General features: G+C 49.6%; 2 protein-coding genes across 7 annotated transcripts; one reads left to right on the top strand and one right to left on the bottom strand.

Moving 5' to 3' along the window:
• Window positions 1-455: 455 nt before the first annotated feature.
• f9a (coagulation factor IXa) lies at window positions 456-3,240 on the top strand. The gene is made up of 7 exons (XM_062476054.1): window positions 456-752; window positions 844-868; window positions 1,107-1,220; window positions 1,395-1,529; window positions 1,668-2,035; window positions 2,182-2,308; window positions 2,427-3,240. Exons 1-7 carry the CDS (start codon window positions 504-506, stop codon window positions 3,005-3,007), a joined length of 1,599 nt encoding a protein of 532 aa, XP_062332038.1. The 5' UTR covers window positions 456-503; the 3' UTR covers window positions 3,008-3,240.
• Window positions 3,139-23,331, bottom strand: mcf2a (MCF.2 cell line derived transforming sequence a). Of its 6 annotated transcripts, none has more exons than XM_062476049.1 (30): window positions 22,673-23,331; window positions 18,424-18,492; window positions 18,182-18,296; window positions 17,533-17,623; window positions 15,643-15,762; window positions 15,069-15,185; window positions 14,681-14,830; window positions 14,402-14,517; window positions 14,051-14,165; window positions 13,816-13,935; window positions 13,325-13,516; window positions 13,018-13,209; window positions 12,566-12,737; window positions 11,124-11,203; window positions 10,872-10,957; window positions 10,678-10,744; window positions 10,425-10,540; window positions 9,888-9,957; window positions 9,675-9,767; window positions 9,479-9,571; window positions 9,113-9,238; window positions 8,780-9,001; window positions 8,293-8,385; window positions 8,022-8,100; window positions 7,792-7,855; window positions 6,380-6,480; window positions 6,118-6,230; window positions 5,757-5,869; window positions 5,448-5,551; window positions 3,139-5,212 (listed from the first exon to the last, which is right to left on the bottom strand). In XM_062476049.1, the coding sequence occupies exons 1-30, from the start codon at window positions 22,788-22,790 to the stop codon at window positions 5,172-5,174; spliced, it is 3,348 nt and encodes a 1,115-aa protein (XP_062332033.1). In that variant the 5' UTR covers window positions 22,791-23,331; the 3' UTR covers window positions 3,139-5,171. The 6 variants fall into 6 exon arrangements, 5 of the variants coding, with proteins under 5 accessions (XP_062332033.1, XP_062332035.1, XP_062332034.1 ...); XM_062476051.1 differs by having other exon boundaries at window positions 3,139-5,206; XM_062476050.1 differs by having other exon boundaries at window positions 9,675-9,764.
• Between the last annotated feature and the right edge of the window lie 1,643 nt (window positions 23,332-24,974).

Here is a 24,974-nt window from a genome sequence, read left to right as displayed (position 1 = left end):
TAAGCAGCTCAGGGACCCCCTCTGGTAGACCACAGAGAGACACTGGGGTTGGATTTCAAACACGGATCCTGGTGGGCTTGCTGCTTCAGCACTCTCCAATAAACCCCTGGAGAACCACCTCAGTCTGCCTATTGACTGATCTCAGGCTACAGTGTCAACTTGACAGAGTTTGAGGATTTAGTTTCAAGTACTTGCCTGCCATCTAGTGGTGAAGATTGTGAAGCAAACATCCAAGTTGAATTTTTGAGGGATCTGTTCAGTGGATGAAACAGTTTCCATTATATTTTGAACTGTTGGTGTATTATTTTTTTATACATCAATCAGTATTATTATGACTATTAAGTGCTTTATTTGCTAAAGGCAAATACATTTCTTAAAAACAGCAAGCAGCTTTTGTGATGAAATGTAAACACCCAGCTGCTGCACTTTGGAATGAAAGCTAAGAGCGTGTGTGATTGTGGTTATGTATGTACCTTCTAGAAGCATATGTTTAATCAACAGGGATGGTGGCAGTCCATCTATCTTTGCTGTGGTGCCTACTGGTGCTGGACTGCTTGCTAGGCTATGGTGCTCCAGACCCAGGCGAGGTGTTCCTGTCAGGCCAGGTAGCCGATAGAGTGCTGAGGAGACAGAGGCGATACAACACTGGCCTGTTTGAAGAACTTCTTAAAGGCAATCTGGAGAGAGAGTGTCTGGAGGAGCGGTGTGACCTGGAGGAAGCCAGAGAAGCCTTCGAGAACGACGAGAAGACGGTGTGTGTGCATGTGTGTGTGTTCTGCCGTCACCTGCTGAGGACCTGAAGTTTGAAAACATATCGTTCTAACCGAAGGTTTCTATTTTCAGATGGAGTTTTGGGCCGGCTACGCAGGTAGAACTCAGCTTAATGATTGACTGTCATGTTGACATAAACGGAGCTGTGCGATTCACCAGCTACCTCTAAACGTGTGTGTGTGCTCATGACAGAGATATCTAGGAAGATAGGAAGAGTGTGTATGTGTGTGTGTGTGTGTGCCCGTGTGTATGAGTAATAGGGTTCAGACTTGTTGCCAGTGTTTAGCCGTGCCAGATGGTTCAGCACTCAGAGGTGTCACGCGCTGTGTCGTCAGATGGGGACCAGTGTAAGTCTCAGCCCTGTCAGCACCAGGGGCTCTGTACAGACCTGCGGGGCTCCTACACCTGCTCATGTCAGGCAGGCTTCACCGGCAAGAACTGTGAGATAGGTCAGTGATCTCTCTCTCTATTCCTTTCTGTCTCTCTCTCTATTTTTTTCTTTCTACCCCCCGCCCCCCCCCCCCCCCCACTACCCACCCCCATCTTTCTCTCCCTCTCTCTCTTTGGGGTCTATCAATGATTTATGACAGAGCAATGATACTGGACTCCCCTGGTTTCCACAGTGACGGCCAGACAGTGTGAGATGAACAACGGAGGCTGCCGCCACTTCTGCCGCTCTGTGGTCGAGGCCGGGGCCCGGTGCAGCTGCGCAGATGGGTACAAGCTGGCAGAGGACAAGCAAACCTGTCTACCTGAAGGTACACCACGCATTTACAAAGCACCTACTCCACAGGACTATCTAACAAATGCAGCCATTGGAACAGCAGTGGATTAGGATGGATTAGCGTTATTGGCATAATGTGTGCGTGTGTGTGTGTGTGTTGCCACCTCGCCAGTGGAGTTCCCATGTGGCAGAGATGCACGGATGGTGTCTACCAGATCTCTACTAACCAAGGGGAGCTCAGGCCTGGTGAACATCACCACAGTGGCCCAAATCCCTCCGGCTCCCTCCCCCACCTCAGACAGCACCACAGCCCGTCCTCCCACCACCACAAAGATAAGCCACTCCCGGAGCAGACTGCCAAACTGGGTGTACGGCCCTGCCAAGACCCCCCCCACAGAGCCTCACCTCACCGAGCCCCGCCCCACCAAGACGGCCCACACCAAGCCCCGCCCCACTGACATCCTTCCCACTGAAACACTGTTTGATAAGACTCGCATCGTTGGGGGCTACGCAGCCAGCCCCGGGGACATCCCCTGGCAGGTAAGAGAGCTTGGGTGGATGGAGAGGTCTGTCATGGACTATTAATGGGGGTTGCCATCCGTAAATGAAAGGGGGGTTCAAGGATGGAAAGAGACTGCGTTATAAGTATGTCCTGTAAAGCGTGCTTCCTGGTCACTGCCCGCAAGGTGGCGTTGGTGGTACGGTCCAGCGGTCAGGTGTTCTGTGGAGGCTCCATCCTCGGGGAGCTGTGGGTCATCACTGCTGCCCACTGTCTGGTCGAGGCCCAACACGGCTCTTACTTCGTCAGAGTGGGTAAGAATCGCTCTCTCACACACTCCTGTATCCCGGATTTGTGTTGTTGAGTCTTACATCATGCAGTATCCGTCCCTGAACGGTCACGTAAGTTCCTGCGTATCCTCCCCTCCCACAGGCGAGCACAACGTGAACAGGAAGGAAGGGAGCGAGCAGGACCGGGAGGTGGCCCAGCACGTGCCCCACCCCCTCTACGACGCCACACAGAGCCTATACAACCACGACATCGCCATGCTCCGCCTCCAGAACCCCATCACCTTCTCCATGAAGGTACGGCCCATCTGCCTGGGCCCCAAGGACTTCACAGAGAACCTGATAAAGGAGGCTTCCCCAGCGACCGTGAGCGGCTGGGGGAGGACGCGCTTCCTGGGGGCCACGGCCAGCGTGCTGCAGTGGGTGGAGGTTCCCTTCACGGAGAGGACGGAGTGTAAGGAGAGCAGCAGCGCCCGCATCACCCGCTACATGTTCTGCGCCGGTTACCCAGACGTGGCGAAGGACGCCTGCCAGGGCGACAGCGGGGGGCCTCACACAAACCGTTTCCATGACACCCGGTTCCTCACGGGCATCGTGAGCTGGGGGGAGGAGTGTGCCAAGGAGGGGAAGTATGGAGTGTACACCAGGGTGGCCCACTACTACCGATGGATACGCCATGTCATGGGGGTGACCAGAGGCAGCCTGTTGACATCTGTTGACCATTAACTACGGGGTAGTATTTGGTTTTCAGAAATACATCCCTCCTATCTATGAGAAAAGCTTTACATGTGATTAAAAGCTTTCTACATTACAGTACCCAAGCCTGAAACACACATTCCTGGTCAAACATAAGAAAACAATGTTCAATAAATACTTTTATTTGTCTATGTACAATATTGAAGCTGTACAAAATAACCAATTGGTAACAATGACTTTTGAAACAATAAAAATCTTATATCTTCTCAGTTTGTTCAGTATTCAGGTACCATGCGTTTTGCCTCCAAAAAGAAATATTCAGAGACAAGCCAACAGCGCTTGTCAAGACACAGCATTTTCCAGCCATTTTTCGTTAACATTTTCGAACATCAGGGTTCAGTGCAAAATGTGCAGCATTTAGGTCTAGGGGTTGCAATAAAGGCACCAAAAAAAAGACTTCTAACAGCAAATCTATCCCTTTAAGAATGGTGAAGAAAAGCTGATGATGAGCAGCGATGCAGTCGAGCGTTGCTCCTTTTAACGTTATAAAGACATGATTTCACGGGGCTGCATAGCTAGCTCATGCTGCGAGGGAACAACTTGATAGCAAATAAATAAATTAATAACATACGAAATGTGTAGTGTGGAGCGACTCCTGCTGCTATTCATGCTCATTTCCACATCAAACGCGACATATCAAAGGCAGCCCACCAACTGAGGCCTTGATTTGATGTGGTAAATTCATATAAGTCCGCAATCAATATTTAATTAAGCGTTCGACACAGTTGGTATACTTCATGTTTGCTGTATGATCCCCCTTAATGGGAAGCCCAAGATAAACTGCCTTGCCGTGGCAGCGAGGCAGAAGACTGCCTCTGCTATGTAGAGGCACAGAGAGAGCGAGAGGCAGAGAGAGAACATTTTTCTCGTGCTCTGCCTCTCTCTGTTGTGCTGTCATGGAGAAACAACTCCCTATCTGGAGGGGAACGACAGCAGTGTGTGGCTCCATGCTGCTAGCAGAGCCTCCCAGCCCTCTAAAGCACAGCTCAGGGCTGATGAATACACTCCTATCCATCATCATCATCTCCTCGGATGTCTGAATTTACACTCCGTGACAGGTGAACCAATGTTGTTATGCAGGCCTGCATCCCTACTGACACACAGTCAGCCTGGATGTGAAATGGAGGTACTATATGAGTGACATGAAGGATAGGATACAGTACACAGTTACACTGCTCCATGGCGTAAAGTCTTCTGGCTAAACCAGGAAATGCCTTTCTTTTTTTTTCAACATTGACCTTCCGCCTTAAATAAAGTGCAAGTTAGCATAGTTGTGAGTTCAGCCAGAAGCAAAAGAGCATTAGATATTGCTTAGCAACACCAAGCTTCTCAAAGAGAATACTGAGACTAAAATAAGAAGGAATAAAAAGGCATTATGGCACGGCACGTTTTGGCATTCAGACTCTTATCAGAGTGTAAGAGTAGGGTGCCCTAGAAATGAGTGGTTGGGTACATATGATGGGTGTATAAGAGTAAATTAATATCAACCAACAACACGTACAAACCTTCAGGTAAAAGAATACGCAATGTAAATGAGGGATGTACCATATGTACAAAAATCTTCTTTTTAAGAAACCATTCAGGTGAAACCTGCACAGACAAAACACACACACACACACATACATACACACAACAACCGCAGTATGACTGATTAGCCATGTTGGTTATGAACCTCTTCAGTAAGTCAGGAGGTAGAGTTCATAGATGTCCAGTAGTTTCCCGTTTCTGCTACACTAACCAATCAGAAAAGGCCATTGGTTGTTTCCAAGAGGAAGTGGAAGATAAAAGCGTTGGCCCAGAAGAGGGCAGTTGATTGTCCAACAGGACCCACACCACCTGTGTCTTTGTGCTGGTACAGCCCTCTGCTGTCTAAAGTGTGTCCATCATGAGAGAACACACCAGGTCCATAAGTAATGATCCATAAAAAAGTACCAGCCAACCTGTCATCTGCATGGATCAGCTAACATCAGTTTTGCTGTTGATCCTCAGACTCCATTGTTCTTCTCTTAGAGACCAGAGCGATGAGCCGATGACAGCAGACAGGGAAGATGTGTGGGTCGGTTTGAGGGTACTCCTTTTTCAGTGTGTCTGTCCATAGAGCCATCGCTCACACTGGGATCCAGGTTTGTCTCCACTAGGGAGAGCTGAGCTTTCTGCCTTTCAAATTCCCTGGATCTCCAGGAATGAGAGAGCGAGACAAAACAGAGACAGAGAGAGGCGCTTCCTTCAAATTCAGGTACATGACTGGGACAGTGCAACTTGTCATTACTATTAGCAACATAAGCTGACTAGAACCAATTATGTGCAAAGCACCCACTAGTTCGATTGTGGCACAAAAGGTATAATGTACCCAGAACTTGATGTGGGGTGTGTAAGATACAGTGTAACTTAGAGTGTGTTCCCTTCTTACCCCCCAGTCTGAAGGAGGGTCCCCTGCTGCTATCTCCCAGGATCAGCAGCAGGCTGGCGGGGGGGATGAGGCCCTGCTGTCTGCGACTCAGGTTCTTCACCAGCCTGAAGGAGGGAGGAGGGAGGAGGGGGGGGGGGGTGAAAGGAGGTAAGGAAAGATCTAGTCATCCTATAGACTTTATCCTTACCCCAAGCTTTAAAACATCATAATTCTTCACGTCCAACCAGCCAGGCTATCACACACATCCAGCCAGGCTTTCATACGAATACAGCCATCCAGATTGTGGTACCCTCAGGACAGGATGCTCACCATTGGCCAGTGGCGTCTTCGTTCTGCAGCTGGATGACATCACCGCTCTTGATGGTGAGGTTGTCGGTCTCGTGGCGGGGAAGGTCAGCGAGGGCCCTGTACCTGCCTGGTGACTGGGGAACACAACACACTTAGTGGAGCAATAGAACTGGGTCAAAATGCACTGATCTGAGCCAATGTGGAAAAGTACTAGTAGCCGAGTAGGTTGCACTGCAGTTGAGGTCAAATACAGACCTTGGCTGTAACCACTTCATTGGCTCTAGTATATAGGTAGTATGTAGGAAGTTTGCAGGTATGTGTATAGTAGGTTGTGTGTAGGTGGTGTGTAAGTTGTGTGTAGGTGGTGTGTTGTCTGTCTGACCAGCGTGAGAAGGTCGTCCTCCTCGGTGTCAGACAGCTGGGAGGGGTCCAGACCTCCACCCCAGTCCTCCAGACCCTCACAGATGTCTACTGAGTGAGGAGCACCAGGCCAGCCTAGATCACACAGTGACATTTTGTACATGTTACATGTTAGTATTTCTCTTACAGCCACAAAAAAAAGAAGAAAACTAAGATGCTCTTCAAATAGTTACCTGGTATTCACATGGTATTGCATGGGTGTGTGTGTGTGTGTGTGTACTCACTCCTGCGGTTGCGCTGGTGTTGTGGGGAGTGGGGCTGGGGGTCTGGGCTGCTCCGGCCTGACTCTGTCTCCTCAGAGCTCACTGACGCCCTCTGCTGTTTGCTGTGGGAGTAGCAGAACAACACAACATTAGACATGGAACTGCCTGACCTAAACCCACACACTCTGGATAGACTTGACCCCCACCACAGATCAAGGACCAGCTTGCCTGCCCCGAAATGTAATCAAACCACGATTGGAAGGCAATATAATACTGATCTTAGATCAGAGGCTTGGAGTAATTCTATCGTGTTCCGTAACCCAAAGCTACGGGCCACCAGCCAGCAGCCAGACAGGAGCAGAGCAGCAGAGCGGCACACAGAGAGCAGCCAGGGAGCAAGCTTCTCTGTAGAGGCGACACACAGGCACTCTGCAGGGGCTCAGCCCCGTACAGCACACCCACGGGTCAGCCCTGGGAAAGATCTGGTCTCGATTTGGCCAAATCCTGAATGGAAGCGTGATCAACGTGTTACTTGGACTGGTTTATCGAGAGCGAAACAGCCAGAATGGGTCATCGTTTCATTGTAGTTGGATCAGATCTCAAAATACGAGACCCATCTTCAAAGCAGGTCTCAAGTTGACATGAAGAAATAAAAAAATAAAAAACAATGGAACAATTCAACAATTCAAACCCAAACATTCCAATGTAACCTAATGTCCTTGTTCTTTTCTTAATTTTAGTTATTTTGCATGTCATGCAAAACTGCAAATCCAATGCAAACATGGGTGCAGTCTTTTGGGGTACCATGTCTGGGGTGGCTCCACTATGAAGACCTGAAGGAGATCGGGACTGGCGGAGAGGGAGTGGTCAGTTATGAGCCGGCACGCAGGCTACATAGGTGCAGATGACGGTCAGTATGAAAACACAGCAGCCCTGGGTGGAGCAGGTCCCCAAGCCGGGCCATGCTGAGCTGGGGCTGAGTTTACCACTGAGCGTCAGTACGGGTCAGTGGCGCTGGGGGTGGTGGTGGGGGCGTGGCCGGGGGCGTTGCCGGGGGCTTCGGGGGCGGGGGCTCCGGGCGCGCAGACACAGAAAGACATCGGCGGAGAGCGAGACAAGGTCCAGCCCCGGCAGACAGCCTTTAGGGAACCCTCTGGATGGACGCACGCCCCTGCAAGAGGGGCACAGGCAACCACACACACTAGGACAGAGTGGGGGCCCGGGGCCTTCACACACACACACACAACCTAGTCCTGCAGAAGCTCTACCCATCACACTACTTCACGCAAGCAGTGAGAGTCAGTAGCTGGCAGGGAGATGGGAGAGAGAGCATGTGCGGAGCCCCCAGGGTAGACTGTGTGTGTATGTGAGTGTGTGTGTGTGTGTATGTGTGTGTGAGTAGGCTGTGGTACCCATCATGCAACAAGACTAACCTCTCAGACCGGGGAGGAGACAGCTGGATGTGGTCGACTGTTTGGCCGGGTTGACACGACTCGTCTGAGAAAATGTAGCGAAAACGTCAGGGGAGGGGGGAGGGGGGGGGGGGGGGGCGAGGAGAGAAAGAGAGTGACAAGAGATGTGAAAGAAACCAACTCAGTTAGCAGTGAACGAAATCCGACGGCGACACGCTCTAACGATGCCGCGCACAGAGTGTCGTTCCGACCTTTGAGAAGTTTCTGTTGGCTGGTGAGGATCCTGCGTAGCTCATTAAGCCAGGCCATCTTCACCTCCACTGTGGGCGCCTGAGAGACAGCAACACAAAGACAGGAAGCTGCTATCCTTTCAACTCTTTCATCATCCACACAACTTCATCTATATTATATAGGCCTGGCTGGGTGCCCTGTGTGAGAGCCACTAAATATGTAAACTGAGGGGGGAACCGTTGGTGTGCGTGCCTCCGCTGTGGAAGACGACATGTGGAAGGGTGCCCTCACCTGCACCACGTAGACCTCCTCTCTGCCACTGTACCAGATCTCAAACTTCTTCACGTCCCCCTTGACGTTCTCCGTGATCCCCACCGCGCTCATCTACCCAGAGACACACTTCCTGTTAATTAACACGCGCTGACACTCACACACACACACCTACACGCCCACACATAACCCGGGGCCTGAAAGCACATGCCGTGCGTCAAATGTCAGACACGCATCATCTTCATGCTGTACAGCTGCTCCTTTCGACAGACCCGTCTGCAGTGTGTGGCAACTTCCTCCCCTCGCCCTCAATAATACATTGGAACAGCTGGTGGTTTGACATCTTCCGTCATGCCGTGGGCGTGTAGACGCGGGCGCGCGCGCGCACACCACAAAACAAACATCCCATTTGGGAGTCTCTCTGACGGAAAGCATGTGTCGTGCATGTCATGTGTCAGACAGCGACTGCGGTACAGGAGTACACACACACACACGCACGCACACACACCTTGAGACAGTGCTTGAAGCTGTAGGAGGGGGTCTTGTCACAGCCCTCTCCGTGCTCCTCCCTGCGCTTGCAGAAGAGCAGGGCCCTCTCGTACAGGAACAGGTGACGCTGCATGGGCTTGAAGCGAGCCAGCTCCTTCATCCTGGTGGGCCCCTTCTTGTGGCTGATCCACACACTGAAGGAGCCCTGCATCAACACTCGGCCCAGGTCGCTCAACTCTCCCTGGGCACACACAGGACAGAGCGTGGGGGGGGGGGGGGTCTGAGGGACGATAGACTTGGTAACACACACGCGCAGTTATAGGTAGTGTTGTGACGGTGTTTAAGATTCTACCTCATAGCCTGTGATGGCGATCTGATGCATGGAGTCGTTAACTGACTTGAGCAGCTCCAGCATGGCTGCTAGCGCCCCCTGCAGCTCGGAGGTCCTCTCACTGCCTGTGCTGTACTTTAACAGCTCCTGGGAGACACACACATACACACACACACACAGGTTGACAAACACACAGGTGATGGTTTCTTTCAATAGATACACAGCGAATCCACTGTCCAGGACAAATGCTAACCTAATATCTAGATGGTATCTCATCACTCATGTAATCTATGAATAGGTTCATGTTTTCTTGTACAGCATCATGCTGTAGTTATGGGGTTTTGGACCGTGCAGACTTGTGGTGGCACTTTTGTGTTTGTCTCCAACCTTTAGTAGTAGCTGGTACTTGGTCAGGCGCTGGACTGGCTTCAGAAGGTAAGAATCCAGGCCCAGTTTGTGCTCCAGTTTCTTCTGACACTCCTGTTGGGTCAGACGGATGGAGCACAATGAAAGAAGGGAGCGTCTGTAAGACACAGGCCACAGCCCTGTGCCTGCAGAGCAGAATGGATCAAAACAGCCCTACCTGGAAAAACGCACAGTCCGAGAACTGCCTCCACAGAGTCTCCGAGCGAGGTTTGTTCTGACAGTAGCACTCATACACCTGGAAGCTCTCCTTCTGGAACACAGAAACACCTGCTGTGAGTGCACATCACCCAGGAAGGACCCATCACACACATGGATGACAGTGTCAGTCAAAAACATCCTTTGACATACAGTAAATATATTCTTGTCTCACCCGTTCCAGGAAACAGGCCCCTACCCGCTCGGGGGCCTCCAGACAGCTCTCCAGATCCTGGAGGAACACCCTGTGGAGCCAGGTCAAAACACAGCAGGTGACACACCAACTACAGAACACAATACCCCACTCTACTCCGACAATTCACCGGCTCAAAAAAGGTAGTGTCTCCAGCCTTCCTGGCCTGCTGACTGACTATCAGATATGAGGTCATGATGTCACTGAGCCCCCCCCCCCCCCCCTCCCCCACCGCCCTCCCCCAACCACACAAAAAACTCTTTCATTCACAGGAAATGCTGCTGGTGAAATACTGTACTGTAGAAAACACTGTGTGATGAGATTCTAAATGTGATTTTAATCGTATAGGATGCAATTGTTTTTGCACATATTCAAGAGAAATAAACAGCTTATGAGGACAATCATAGGTCAATCTGTTTATGTATATACAATAAATGACCTCTACAAAAATACTGTAATCAGATGCGTGTGTGAGTGTGTGTGTGTGTGTGTGTGTGTGTGTGCATTCTTTGTCCTTGCCTGCTGTGGAAGTTGTAGATCTCAGGCATGTTGCCAAACAAGATGTCTCTCTTGCTATGTAGGAGTGGGGGCAGGAGTCCTGATAGGGCTGGGTTGTCCATCTCAGCCCTGTAGCCCTGTAATCACCCACACACACTCAGCACCACCTCGGGTTCTGTCAACACCAACTGTCGAACATCGGGACTAAAAATACAAAATAATAGATCAAAGCTGTGTGTCTGTCTGTGTGTGTGTGTATCCATTGTATGCTCACCAGTAACACAGAGAGAAGCTCCTCAACATACACTCTCTCTGTCTCAATCAGCTCCCTCATTACGCGGCTGTGGAGACACACACACACAGATGCACACACACACACACACACACAGAGAGAGACAGGGGGCCACTGAACAAAGGGAACAGGAGTGTTAACGAGGATCATGACCGGTGATTTGTCCTCCTCCCTACCGTTTCTGCAGGTCAGGGCTGTCGTCCCCCTCCAGGGTGTAGGACAGACAGACCCTGTTCTCCTGGTAGTCGTGCATCACCTCAATCTGACAGAACACACAGTACAATGCCCTTCCACAGTGAGAAGAGGAGAGTAGAGCACAGAGGTGAAGAGTAGAGTACAATTTCAGCGAAAGAACGGTCATTTGTGTGTCACATGTGTGTGTCTAGAGACCAAACGTTTTACATCTCCACTGGCAACCTTCATCTCACCTTCCTGGAGTTGGGGCTCTTCCGTGACGTCCTCTTCCCAGGTAGAGAAAGATCGAAGGTGAACTTCAGACCATCCACGCCTGCAAAAAAGTGCAGCCGTCACGTTTTAAGATCCATCGAGTCCACGTCACGACCCGAACATCATCATGACAAGTTCAAACAGCGCGGTGACAAGTCGTGACGAGGTGCTCTCACTTCTGTCGAGATGTCTTATTCATGCCCATGGGTCCTGTTAAGACGAGCTCTGGGCCTTTGGCTGTATATGAGCTTTACAGGCCTCCTGGGTAGGTATGTCCTGCCCCTGACCCCTGGTTTACAGCAGGCTGGTAGATACATACTCCAGGGACCAGCGATGATGGACAGTTTACCTAATCAAGGGAAATAGCCTGGCTGTAGAAGAGCCTAGCAACAGCTTCAGCACATCCAGTCCACTGGCTGGACGCGTTTGATCCTGTTCTATCGTATGCTCTTTACCCATGATGAGAAACCAGCCTCTGATTTTACATACAGCATGCTTGTGTGTGTGTGTGTGTATGCATGTGTGTACAGTGTTATCACACGGTAACACATGAATCACATCTAACATGCTTCCCTTCATCTCTTAAAGGAGTTTCTTCCTGTGTTCCAGAGATGGAGCTGAGCTTCATCATCGCTCTCATTATGGCCTGGCTTACATCACAGGATCAGCAAAAGCAACTCACTGATCAACATTAATGGGGAAAAGGCAAAGGCCTATCCCCTCCCCTTACCATACATACTACACACACACACACGCACACGCGCACACACACACATGAAGCTGCATGGCAGCCTTTGTTCTGCCATTCCCAGAAGGCTAGTGGGAGATGAAAGGGTCTTTAATGTATATGAACTACACATGGCTCCTTGCTACTGTGGCTGGCATCCTGCTGGCTGACTGTACATCCCTAAGGACTGATTAAACTACTGTGCTAATGCTATGCTGGAAAGGTGGGCCTTTTGCACAGGTTTAAGCCATAAACACTGTGTTATCCTCCTCATTAAAACAGGCTTTATTGGCAGCTTTGATTTGACTTCACTATGGAGCCATGCTGCACCAGGGAGTGAGTGGTGGGATGGAAGCCCTGGTTGAGGGGGTCTACGGTGGGCTGTGAGGACTCCCATGGCACCCAGGGGAGAGGGACCACGGACTGGGCAAAGGCTGGAGGGCAGAATGAAGGGTCTGGATGATGAAAGACGTGGTGAGCTGTGAGCCTCCCAGGAGGAGAGCAGCGTAGTTCAAACCTAACTCCTTTATCTCCTTTTGTATATTTCTCGAGTTGTCATGTAATTGTTTCAGTCATGGGCTTTGAGACGAACCAGGCCTCCCGTAGCATATGTATGTAAGCGCGTACATGCATGCTTTAGTGTGTGTGTGTGTGCGTGTGCTTGTGTCCATGGCAGGCTGCGCCAGATCCCAGTACCATGTTTGGGGGAGAAGAGGGGGGACTTGGAGCGTGGGGGGTTCTCTGGACGAGGAGCCACCAGCTGGACTGGGCGGACATGCTTGTCAGCTAGTTTCCTCAGGCAGACCTGTCTGTTCTGGACGAGCTCCTGCACCGCTGTGTGCTTCTCAAACGTCCTCTCAATCTGAGCCTGGAGCGGCGAGAGAGAGAGACACAAAGGGAGACACAAAAGGAGAGAGAGAGAGAGAGAGAGAGAGAGAGAGAGAGAGAGAGAGAGAGAGAGAGAGAGAGAGAGAGAGAGAGAGAGAGAGAGAGAGAGAGATGTGAAGGACAGTGATGAGAGAGCGGGGAAGATGGTTTGGGGGGGGAGAGAAAGGGAGCGGAAGATGAAACCGTGTGTCTACTGAATCGTCCTGCTTTAGAACCCTGTCACAATGTAAGCTATCAACAGCCTCTGGGATTGTGGTCACCTGGAGTTCCGTGGTGATGACAGCCTCGAACTCCATGGAGAGGAGATCAGGCCTGGAGCTCAACAGGGACGGCGCCCCCTCCAGGAACTTCTCAATGTCCTTCAGCGCAGCCTGGGCGCCCTCCTTCGACTGGAACTTATCGACCAGCTGATTGGCTAAGAGGTAGGCCCCCGCATCACACCAGGTCAGAGCCTATAGGAGGAGAGAAACAGGCACAGCAAACATAACGCACACTTCCTTCCCTCTAGGGATATGTTATCATCAGGCCCCAAAGTGGGTGTGTTTGCATTCACGTGTGTGCCTCTACCTGGTCGAGGCGTAGGAGCAGCTCGTGTGTGTGTGCGAGGTGTGTGTGTTTGGCCCGGAGCGAGGCGCTCAGCGTGTCACAGTGGTGGCGCAGCTCGTTACAGCGCTGTACGATCAGGGCCATGGCGTAGTGGTGGCTGGCGGCCAGCTGGTGGCCGTGGAGGATGAGGATCTGGGCACGGCCCATCTCCTCCTAACCCCAACAACAACAACAACAACAATAATATAAACCAACAATACCGACAACAGCAACAATAACAACCTTGATAACAATATCAACATCCACAATAATACCATAAACAACATCATCCAACAGCAAACTCAAAGACAGTCAGATAGACCGTTCAACAGGACAAAGAAAACAGGACCGAGAAAACAAGACAAAGAAAATAAGAGCTGCACTAGGTTTGCAATGACTGTAAAATAAACCACAACATATACAGGATAACTGAGTATAATCCTCTGTGCTCGCTGGAGCAGTGAGCCACTGACCTGGGCCTGGTTCTGAAGGCTGTCCAGTTCTCTGAGAGTCTGTTCTGTCTGAGCCAGAGAGTCTCCGCTCAGCACCAGCGCCCTCTCCTGGACCGACAGACGCTCCAGACACAGATCCATCTAATGCGGGAAAAACACAGTTTTACTACACACTCAAAGTCTCCCACACAGAGCCACACACACAGACACAGACACACACGCACACACTAACTGTCCCACACAGAGTTAGCTGTACCTGCTGAAAGCTGCTCTCGTAGCGGAGCAGCTGCAGGTACTGCTGCAGTTTCAGGTGGTGCTTCTCAAAGAAGCCATCGAAGGCGGACTCCATGTCTCTAAGCTGAGCCAGCAGCCTGCAGAAGAGAGAGAGAGAGAGAGAGAGAGAGAGAGAGAGAGAGAGAGAGAGAGAGAGAGAGAGAGAGAGAGAGAGAGAGAGAGAGAGAGAGAGAGAGAGAGAGAGAGAGAGAGAGAGAGAGAGAGAGGGTAATGACGATAGAGAAAACATAGCTGGTAGAACCTACTTAACGATCTGAAGTCACAAGTTGACTTCTTAGTAAGAATAGGAGGTTGAAAGACTCTGAGGTTCTACCTCTGGACAGTCTCCCAGTCCAGCCTCACATCCCAGTGGCAGTCCGCCTCCTTTCCAGAAGCTTCCAGGCTGGACAGTAGGTGGCGCCCTTCCTTTGACACGGACCGTATCGCCTCCTGTGGTGAGACAGCAAAGGGGAGAAGCACTTATGGAAAACCAGCAACATATCAACCCTAATATAAATATTTATACATTTCAAAACGATGACATTAATGGTGTCTAATGAGACATTCTTTTAAAGGTTGCTAAAGCGCTGTGCCACAGAGGGACGTGCTCTACCTTGAGCTTCCTGTACTTCTCTGTGTGTGAGCGGAGGAGGTGCTCTATAGCGCTGCCCTCGTCAGGCAGATCGGTCTCCGCCAGCTCTGTGCCGAAGGCCTGCAGCATCTGGGCGATGTCCTTCACTGTCACTGCAAAACTCTCGATGGCCTGTAGGAGGAGCCAGAGAGCCCGCAGCAGTGATGTCACTCCAGCAACAACATCTACAGAGCAAAGCTGAAGAGTCTACGAAGATCGAAATGACATGACGGACATGTGTGCTCCCTATGTGACATCACCCTGCTGTGGGTCTGGCACGCGTAGGGCAGCATGTACCGTAGGTTGCTGGTGCCGTTGTGTCATTTGAAAGGTCAGGTGAGTTACACGAGTGTGGGTGTCGTCACCCTACCGTCCGTAAGACGATCCAGTCACTGTGACAGTAGTCTAGAGTGCCCCCGAACTCCGAGGTCAGCTGGTTCTCATCGATGTAGTGCAGCAGGTCTGTGACGGAGCTCAGCATCACCACCTGCAGGACCAAACACTCTGAGATGGGACTGCTCTTCACCCCACGACACGACACACATGGCCACTGCTCACAGCCAGCGGTGTCGTCGACGTGATACGCAGGCATAAGTTGTATGCCCACTAAAACATTTCCTATGAAAAGAGCAGTGATACATGTCTGGGAGACAGCACTGGACAGTATGCCTGCTACTTCACACAGGACTGCACTACTGGGGAGAACCAGGACTGGTGTAGAGGCACGCAGACTGCAGTTGTTCAACATTTCACAGAAAGATCACAGTACAATAGATATGTTGTCCGTTGTGGCAGACGATTTAGCATTGGGTGTCCCCTGAAAAGAGCTGTATTTATCTAAGAGGAGATGGTAGGTGTTATTCTAGGGAGTAAGGATAAGGTATACCTTGTGGTGAGTTGAAACATGTTTGGTAACTGAGGAGGAGGAGGAGGGGCTGCCTTACGGGCATCTTGAGCATGAAGTCCTCCTGGCTGAAACGGAAGCCGATGTCTGTGACGGTGCGTTGGAAGAAGCTGGTGGGGCGCAGCACCAGGACCAGGTGGAGGTTCCCAGGGAAGGAGGCCTGGGGGAGGGGAAAGGATATGTAAGACCCCTCTCTGGGGGTGCAATGTTGGGGAGAGAGGGGATGTTAGACCCCAGTCTACAGATGGAAGAAAATAATCCACAATCCATCTTTAAACTCTGATAATAAAATGCAAGGCTATTTGAACTGATAGCACTGTACCTGTAAGTGGAAAGCAGCATGACTAACCATGGTGGAATAGTCACAATCAACTACTCTGACAAGGGAATCAACTAGCTGTCTTTACACAGAATGAAAGACACTCTGTCTCACCCACACGGTCAATCAGATTATCGGCGAGTCTAGCCTGAGAACATGGGGTCTACAGGGACTTGCACATGTTAAACAATCCTCTAAGTCTTCTTCTGCTTGTATGAGATGAACATGAATTGCACTTGTTATTAATGTGCCAGTGCTTTTTTGCTGTGGGGATATACAGGTATATCTGTGAACTAACAGGTGTACTGAAGTTGCAGTGCAGCAAAATGTCTTCACAAATGAAGAACAGAGACAGGGGTTGGTCGAGGCTAAAGAGCCACTATCTTGAAAATATTTAGGGATCATGTTTCAGATGGATTCTGACATAGCTTCGTTTGATACCATGATCGGATGAAGTTGGAGGATAAATCTTTCATACAGTGCATTGACTGTGCAATGATGAGGGTAGATCTGTCCCATGCAGCGGTAGGCTACTGGTTAACGTTTACATGCATGACACCGTTTAAACTTGTTATGATACAACATGATGCCTAACAAAGGTCAGAACATGATACTATTTCAACATAAATAGTCCTTCTTGAGTATGATCTACGTTTGACATTCATTTGTCCTCGCTCCCAAATGTAGGAGGTATTCACAAACGTGAAATCTTACTAGGTAAAAACGCTGAACGAAAAGTATTGATCAAAACACTAATACAAATTATAGTCCATTGTGGATCTCACTGCATCAATCGCGTGACTAAGCTATATTCCGTCTGCACCGCAGTGCTACACTGACCAGCTGCAGCCGAGGAACGGAGCTCTGCCGCATTCCTACTAGCCCACCAAAACTTGAGCATAACTCTTCAGTGACTTATTGAAACTAGTCAAAAGTGCGTTACCGGTGTTCTTTGCATTCTGGGCATCCCTCGGTGCTGGAAACTCTCCGCCATCATGGTGTTAGAAGCCATTGTTACGGGGAGCCTCACCCGTCCAGTTACTAGATCGGTGCCAAGGTAGCCTATTTGCTGCTAGTTCTCGGCGGCGGGACTACAGCCGCAGCATTGATGCTGCTGCCACAAAGAGGGTGGCAGCGCTGTCTGTAAATCTTTCCCTCCCTCCCTTCGTCTCCTTCCAACAAAAAAGCGTCATCAGCAGATTTTGCTGCCTCATGCATTCGTGTCCTCACGGCTCAGGTTACAGTGAGTAAGCCAGTACAGAACATACCCTTTAAAAACCTCGGATAAGCATGAAAATAATAGTAACTTAAAACTATCCCATATTTAACTAGAACAAAGGTGTGTGCAAAAACGGAAGCAATTAAGACCTGATTAAAAATTCGTGAAGTTGTCGAACAGGAATTCAGTACCATGGACAGCTACTCGAGCAAATCTAACTAATGGAACGATTGAGGAAGAGTAGATTCACACAAAAAAGGTGGTTAATGTGCTCGGAATGCTTCGTGTGACACACAATCACAGATGCATAGGCCTACACACTCATACACTCTTTTAAATATGATATCAACTTTTATAAGAAAGTGTTTTCTAAGAGTCTGAAAAATTCTTACCGCAATTCTGGCAAGTGCAGTTTTGATTGAACTCCAAGTATCCAACCTTCGGTCTAAAATGATGATAAATTTGACGCCTGGCTGCCGAGCTCTGGGAACACAAGCAATGAAACTCTTTGAACATGTATTTAAATCCACCGCAAAGTGCACAGTGTAGCCTACTTTCGACAAGAAAAGTTATAGTTATGCAGGAAAACTAATGGAATCATGTACAACTGAAAAAGAACGCAGTCAGCACTAATGAAACGTAATATATGCAATGTCGTTGAAAGGGATATCATTTTATTTAGTCTGACAGTTTTTTGGAGCCCTGCCCTTAGGCATGTGTCCAATGAAATGTTCCTATTTCTATTTGGGATTTACCTGTGTTTTACCACAGAAGATATGACTAGAATTTCTGAATTGGAGGAGTAGCTACAGAGGGAACCAGAATCCATCTGTGTGTCTGTGCTCAGAATACTAACTCTGGATAACAGAAGGGAGGGCACACTGCATTGCAGAGAGAGAGAGAGAGAGAGAGAGAGAGAGAGAGAGAGAGAGAGAGAGAGAGAGAGAGAGAGAGAGAGAGAGAGAGAGAGAGAGAGAGAGAGAGAGAGAGAGAGAGAGAGAGAGAGAGAGAGGAAGAAAGAGAGAGAGGAAGATCACTCACCGAGGTATCAGTGTGAGGTATGTCAAGACTTTGGCTAAAGATTCCTCTGGAATATCACTGAAAGCAGAGCATTCTGGGAGGGTGATGATGACGCTGGAATCCTCGCCGCGGCCACCTAGGAACAAACAACGATGTGAACAATCCCTGTGAATGGCCATGTTTGGTCACCCTCCAAAGCTCGTGTAAACATGGTACGAGAGGCTGGGGAGGGGCCCAGATAAATATGAAGTCCAACATCCTACCTGAGATGTAGGCCACCTGCTTCTCTATAAAACCTCCCACCTCCTTCATACACATAGGTACAGACACCTCTGAGGGAGAGAGACAGTACATTTATTATCCATGGAATTTGAGGCTAACGAGAAGATAGTTGTGAGCAGAGGGTAGGATTGTGCTGAGTGTTCTGATGGTAGAGGAAAGGGCCATGGGTATGCTATGGATGTCAAACAAATCTTGCATAGGCCTGCTTCAGGTGTAACGACAAAATGTAAAAGTTACAAACACCGCCACCGCGTGGTCAATGTAAGTACTACAGCCACACTGCAGTGCCGACGTAAACCAACGGAAGCAGACTCATTTTGGTGTCAGTGTCTTAGTTCCCCTTATTACCCTCATTATCTGACTCCAGGAAGCCACACATAACATTACATTACATGTAGTCATTTATCAGACGCTCTTATCCAGAGCGACTTACAGTAAGTACAGGGACATTCCCCCCGAGGCAAGTAGGGTGAAGTGCCTTGCCCAAGGACACAACGTCAATTTGCACAGCTGGGAATTGAACCGGTAACCTTCAGATTACTAGCCCGACTCCCTAACCGCTCAGCCACCTGACTCCCTCCTTGTGACCTTCTGGCACCAGGTGGGAGGTGGGGGGGGCAGCACGGACTCACACGTCCAGCTGCGGCTCCACGCTGACCTATTCACCTCATGCTGATGTTTCTACATGACCTTCACATAGCTACTCCTCCTGTTGGATTGCGCATTGGTACATTCATCATGTACAATCATCAACATATTGCAACATCTTCTGGGTGTGGCAAAATGTTTTTTTGACAAAAACACAGCATGATTGGAACTGTGTTTCCGCGTCTTTCACAAAAAGACAAAGTGAAGATATCTCTTTCCTGACAATTACATTATGCAGCGGAGCAACAGGGCAGCTGATTCACAGACACACCAATCTTCCTCTCGTGAATAATAGACTGGGGGTCATTAACTATGAAAAGGAGCGCAAACAGCGGCACAGAGAGGAAGGAAGAGAGGAAGGTGGAGAAAGAGAGGGGAAGTGAGAGAGAAAGGCGTAAAGAGAGAGAGAGAGGTTTCCCGTGTGCGGCGGTGTCCTCTTCCACGTCGCCGCCAGTAACAGTGTCTGCCGGAATGTCAGCGAGACAATAATGAGCTCCACTGGTGGCTGCTGAATATTTCATGAGTGTGTCTGACACTGACATGACAATGACAGGGCTGAGCTGTGCTGAGCTGGTCCAGGCCATGCCAGGCCAGGCCAGGCCAAGCCAGGACAAGCCAGGACAAGGTAAGATAGGACGGGTTAAGAATACACAGCTAAGGTGTAGAATTACTGCCTCAGTGTCAAGTTCAAGAAACATCAAATGGTTGTGTCAATCTGTCTCTTCTGGCAGGATACTTCCAGTTAACCAGATCTCCTGCAGTATCAGCAGTTCAGAAGGTTAACCAGACCTCCTGCGGAACCAGCAGTTCAGAAAGGGTTCAGTGGGACAAAGGCATGGCTACAGAGCAACAAGTAATTCACGCTGCAAAGCTTCTCTCCTATTTCATCACAACACAAAGAGAGCAGGATCCCCATTCTATCCAAAACAGCATTTATCATTGAAACATACATCTAAACATCATGTCCGCCAGATATGAACACTCAAAGAACGCTTAAGAAAAATGATAACAATCAGTCTGATGACGTCTTGGCAGCTCCGTTCCCCCCTCCCCTCTGCAGTCCTTCCCCACTAGCACCACCCCATCCAGACACGCAGGGGAGAAGGCTGCTTCGCTGCTCTTGCAGCCTAGGCTGTTTATCATGCGGGCTGGTTTCATCCTCCTCCTGATTAAAATCTGCAACCACGCTCATCACGTGACCCTCTCCCTTCTCCCTGCCTGCTAAACTAAGATGTCTGCCTCCAGGCCCTCACAGAGAGGCTTCTATCTGGCTGCCGTGCAGACGGACTCTCCCTCATCAAAGCCCCCGGGCCAGTCAGGTGACAGGAGTGTCCAGTGTTTGTCTGGGACACACAAATAGCCCCTGTTTGTTCTGCCTGTGGCACAGAGACTGATGTTACCCAACCAGAGTGTCTGGGGAACGAGACTTCCAGTCAGCCAGACAGATCAGGCCTCAGCTACAGTGAGATAGTGTCTGTTAACTGCACAGTGAGATAGGACTTTTGTTTCGGATGAGTCGGCGTCAAAACTGTTTACTGTATCTACACAGCCAGACAGATACCTCTTTTAGGGGTCGGGGGGTAAATGACCCGTTTACTTAGATAAGTATGCAATAGATGACGCGTCCACCACACCTGATCGCCCATCACCCATAAGATGCAAAACAGTGAATGTAGAATATATAGGGGACAAGGTTTGTCCTGAACACAACAGTCACGGCTGGTTTCTTATAGAGGCCACATTGTGGAGAGAGTAGGAGAGGGAAAGATAGGGAGATGGAGAGAAAAATAAAGCGAGAGAGAGATGGGAGAGAGAGCAGCACATGGACACAGGCATGTGTGAGCAACAGCCAGCTACATTATTACAACAGGGACAGAGAGAAACAGTCACTAGCATGAAATCCCACACAGAGCATGCAGTCCAAACACAAACGTGCATAGTACACAAAGGCACCAGCTTACGCTTACGAGGTCAGCAGATATTTTTACCAAACAAGACTTTGAGTGATAATGGGATTAAAACACAGCTGGTGAAGTTTGTGGAGGGAGAGTTCGAGGAAATTCCACGCTTCCCCATCTAGGCTTCAAGGCAACCTAATTTAGCATTTTTGAGGATGCAAGCAGCTTTTTTAGACCTCTTTGTATAATGTGCCCACTGAAATTAAATGGGATTTAAAATGCCAGTGGATTAGCTCCCTATAATGTCGTGCTAATGATGCATGATGTAGAAGCATCTGGAAGTGTGGGTGTGTGGTTGTATGGTAATGAGCCTACAGAACATCAAGCAGGAGGCCATGTTAAGAACACACAGTACACAACACATACAACGCTTACCAGTTTACCTCAGTCACACAGCAGGTCAAAGTTCAATGTAGGGATTATCTACTTAAAACATTCAGCGTCCATTTAGCCTCTCCCATGCTTTAGACATGGCTGGGAAAAGCAGTTTGTTTTGCAGGAAGCTAATGACAAAGCGCACGGTGGGAGAGGCGCATGTGTTTGACCACCTCTAGACATTTTCATAACTCAACTTGTTTACTAAAGTCACTGCTAGCTCTCTCCTCTCCCACTGTGTGCTAGGTCATGTATAAACACATATCGAACTCACCTACTCTTTCCCTCCCCCTCCCTCATCTCCCCCCTGCCTCTTCTCTCCACCCCCCCCCCCTGCCTCTTCTCTCCCTCTCCTCCCTCAGTCTTGGCAGGTCCATCTGTGTGGAGCGTGGCTCAGGTTACATTCACATCGTTAGGCTGAACAAACTAGACCTGGTAAAAATAGAACCTGAGGGTAACTGGTTTCCTGAGGTCCCTGTTAACTTCCAGGCTCAGAGGAAAAACACTACCATCATTTCTCTGAGGGCCCTCAATCTCACTTCCTGGCAGAGATGCTCCGATTGAGGCAGCACTAATGAGAGAATAACACTCTCCTTGCAGGCCTCAGCAGTGTGAGGTCTCCATCTCAGAGGAAATACAAGGATGGGAGAGGGGGTCATGTAGATAACAGGATCACATGGTTATCCATCACCTATTACCCTTGTGCCCTCTGGTCAGGTATAAATAAAGCTTTATGTCCAAACTGATCAAGATTCAGCTTTAATCAGGGGGCTCATCTCTGAAACGCCCCCTGATAATTTTCCTGAAAGAAAATGTGGATCAATTGGGCTTTATCTGGTCAAGTCACATCCATAATGTGCTCAACTGTCAAATCTGTGGCCTGGCCTTGAGCCATTGCCAAGCCCACCCAGATGTGGTTGCAACCTACTTACAAACAAACATCCATCTATGCTACAGATGATTGCTGTGGATGAAAAAAACACAAACTAGTTCCAGTTTAAAAATAGCCCACATAATCCCTGCAAGGCAACGTCATGACCCAGCCTCAGGCAGAGCAACAACATCAGTAACATATGGAGAGTCCTCGACCTGTGTGTGTGTATGTATGTGTGTGTGTGTGAAGGAGAGAGGACTTCAATACCCTACCTGAACAGGGGTACATAAATAATAATGTGCCCTCATGTCTGAGTTTGAGGGCGTCTGCCTGGTGAGAGCACGGTGACGGGCAAAGCAGAACAAGGGTACTCACGTTGCAGAGTGCTCTCCAGCTCAGAGCCAGCCTGCAGCAGGCTGCGATAGCTCTCCATCTCTCCCTCACTCTCCTCCTGGTCCTGCTCGCTCTCCTCCTGCTCCGAGGCCAGGCCCATCTCCTCCCCCTCTCCCTCTCTCCTCCCCCCAGGGTTAGCCACTTCCACGTCCGTGGCTGTCAGTGCAGTGGAGGGTGCTAAACGCTGTCAAGGCCTCATATCCTCCTGAACCCTTCCGGTGGTCCTGCTGTCACTCCTCCACATGCAGGGGGAAGGCGTGGAAATGGAAGCCCACCTGCCTCTTCCCGTCCTGGGCTGAAATTGGGGTGATCCCTGGTGCCGTCTCAGGATCCTGAGTCACCTTGAGCTGCATGGAGCACATCCACACAGAGCAGCACTGCACTGACAGGGAGGAGGAAGAAGGGCTGTCCTCACAGAAACCAAGAATCAATGGTAGGCTGTTCCTGCCAATGTTGTCAAGAGTCCTTCTGTTGCAATGATGCACTTTCCCCTCACACACACACACACGCACGCACACACACAACCAGACAGCCACACACACAAACAGTAGTTCCGCCTAGAAAGTGTCTTTGAGTTATAAACTGCAGTGCCTTAATGAAGACCCCTTCTAAACACACAGCACCCTCTCCGTGTGGACATCTCTCTCCGTCTCCCTCGGCTCTACGCTCACCCCCCTCTCTGTTTCGCTCTCCCTCTCTCCGTCCGGGCTTCGGTGCGTCAGCTCTGCGCTGTGTGAGGCACAGGCTGCTGACACGCTGCCAACTCCCCTCCCAACTTTTCCTCCTCTCTCACTTCAGGCTCCTCCTCCTTTCGGCTCCGTCTGTTCTTAGTGGTCACTCTATTCCTGGGGCAGGATGTGGGCAGAGGCTGCAGAGCTGGCTGACATACAGCTTACAGCAGTGCTGGGTTATCTGACACTGCTGTTAAAACTCTTCCGCAGACTCTACACAAACACAGTGGATCTATTGTAGAATTGTCTTCTCTTCTCCACGAAGCCAACACATTGTTCTGCCCATGCAAACTGCACACACAAACACACACACACAGAGAGCAGAGAAAATGAACGGGTGTCATTGTGTACATAATGATAGAAAGGCTCACTCATCTCCTCCACCCCCAGAAGTCAACCTGCTTCTGCTCTGGACAGAGCACACACACACACACACGCACACGAGAGGAAGAGGACACAGCAGACATTATGAATCAAGATCAGACACACAGTAAGTCACTTAGAGGGACACACATACACAGTACGTCACTTAGTTACTTGCATACACACATTTACAGAAAGACCCACATGCACACACGCAGAGCAAGTTACAGCGTGGCTCGCACGCACACACAGTCAATCCCAGTGGCTGCTGTGTGTGTGGTGCCACAGTGTGGCGTCTTGAACGGCAGTGCGGCAGGAAGTGGCAGGTCTGAACTCATGGAGACCCAGTCACGCAGTTCATCCTGTTAAGCTTCTCATCCACCTCATTACTGCACAGCATCTGCTTAGCACGGCCAAGCATACGCAGCACACACACACACACACACACACACAACATGCCTGCGAGCACAGGTGGCCTGGGAGTTGAACACGTAACACTAACATGGATGCCACAACAGCACAACACACAGTAGAATATAAGATCAAAGCAAAACACAAAAAGTTTTTCTTCAAAACATTATTCAGTTTTATTCCAGAAAATTATCAGCGTTTGAACATACTGGTCTTAAAGAGAGGTACATTCAGATCTGAGGTTTCAGAGTTCTGAGGCTGGAGACTGTGGGTAGGGGGCTGCAGGGGGGGTGAGGTGAGGTGCCTGCTTGTGCCAGCCTCCACTTCCAGGCAGCACCCGCACCCCAGCGTTGAGCCCCATCATCCAGACAGTCTCCACAATCATAGAGCCTCTTGCGCTTTTTATGGATGTTTCAAATTTTCTTACAAAACAGGTGGCTGGAAAAAGGTTGCATTAAAAATACAATCATTTCTTTTCATTTTTAGTCAGGCAAAACATGATAATCCAATATTTTTTGATATAAGCTTTGAAAATAGCATCTCTGATGTTTTAAAGGTTTGTTTATGTTTATTTTTTCAACATTGCAGGAAGCCCCTCCCCCCCACACACGCCTCACCTGCTCCCTGACCTAGGACACACCCCCTGACATGAGCTGCCACCCACCTGCCACTCACACCCAAACAGGTATCTGCCCTGCCTTCTGGGTTTGGAAAAGAAACATCACAAAGCTGATGTTTACTCACCACTGTCAAACTAATCTGGACCTTGTGAGTGAAGA

This window comes from Osmerus eperlanus, chromosome 13, assembly GCF_963692335.1.
Source record: "Osmerus eperlanus chromosome 13, fOsmEpe2.1, whole genome shotgun sequence".
Taxonomy (NCBI): Eukaryota; Metazoa; Chordata; class Actinopteri; order Osmeriformes; family Osmeridae; genus Osmerus; species Osmerus eperlanus.
Note: the sequence above shows the minus strand (reverse complement) of the source record. Positions and strands in the feature narration are given on the sequence as shown.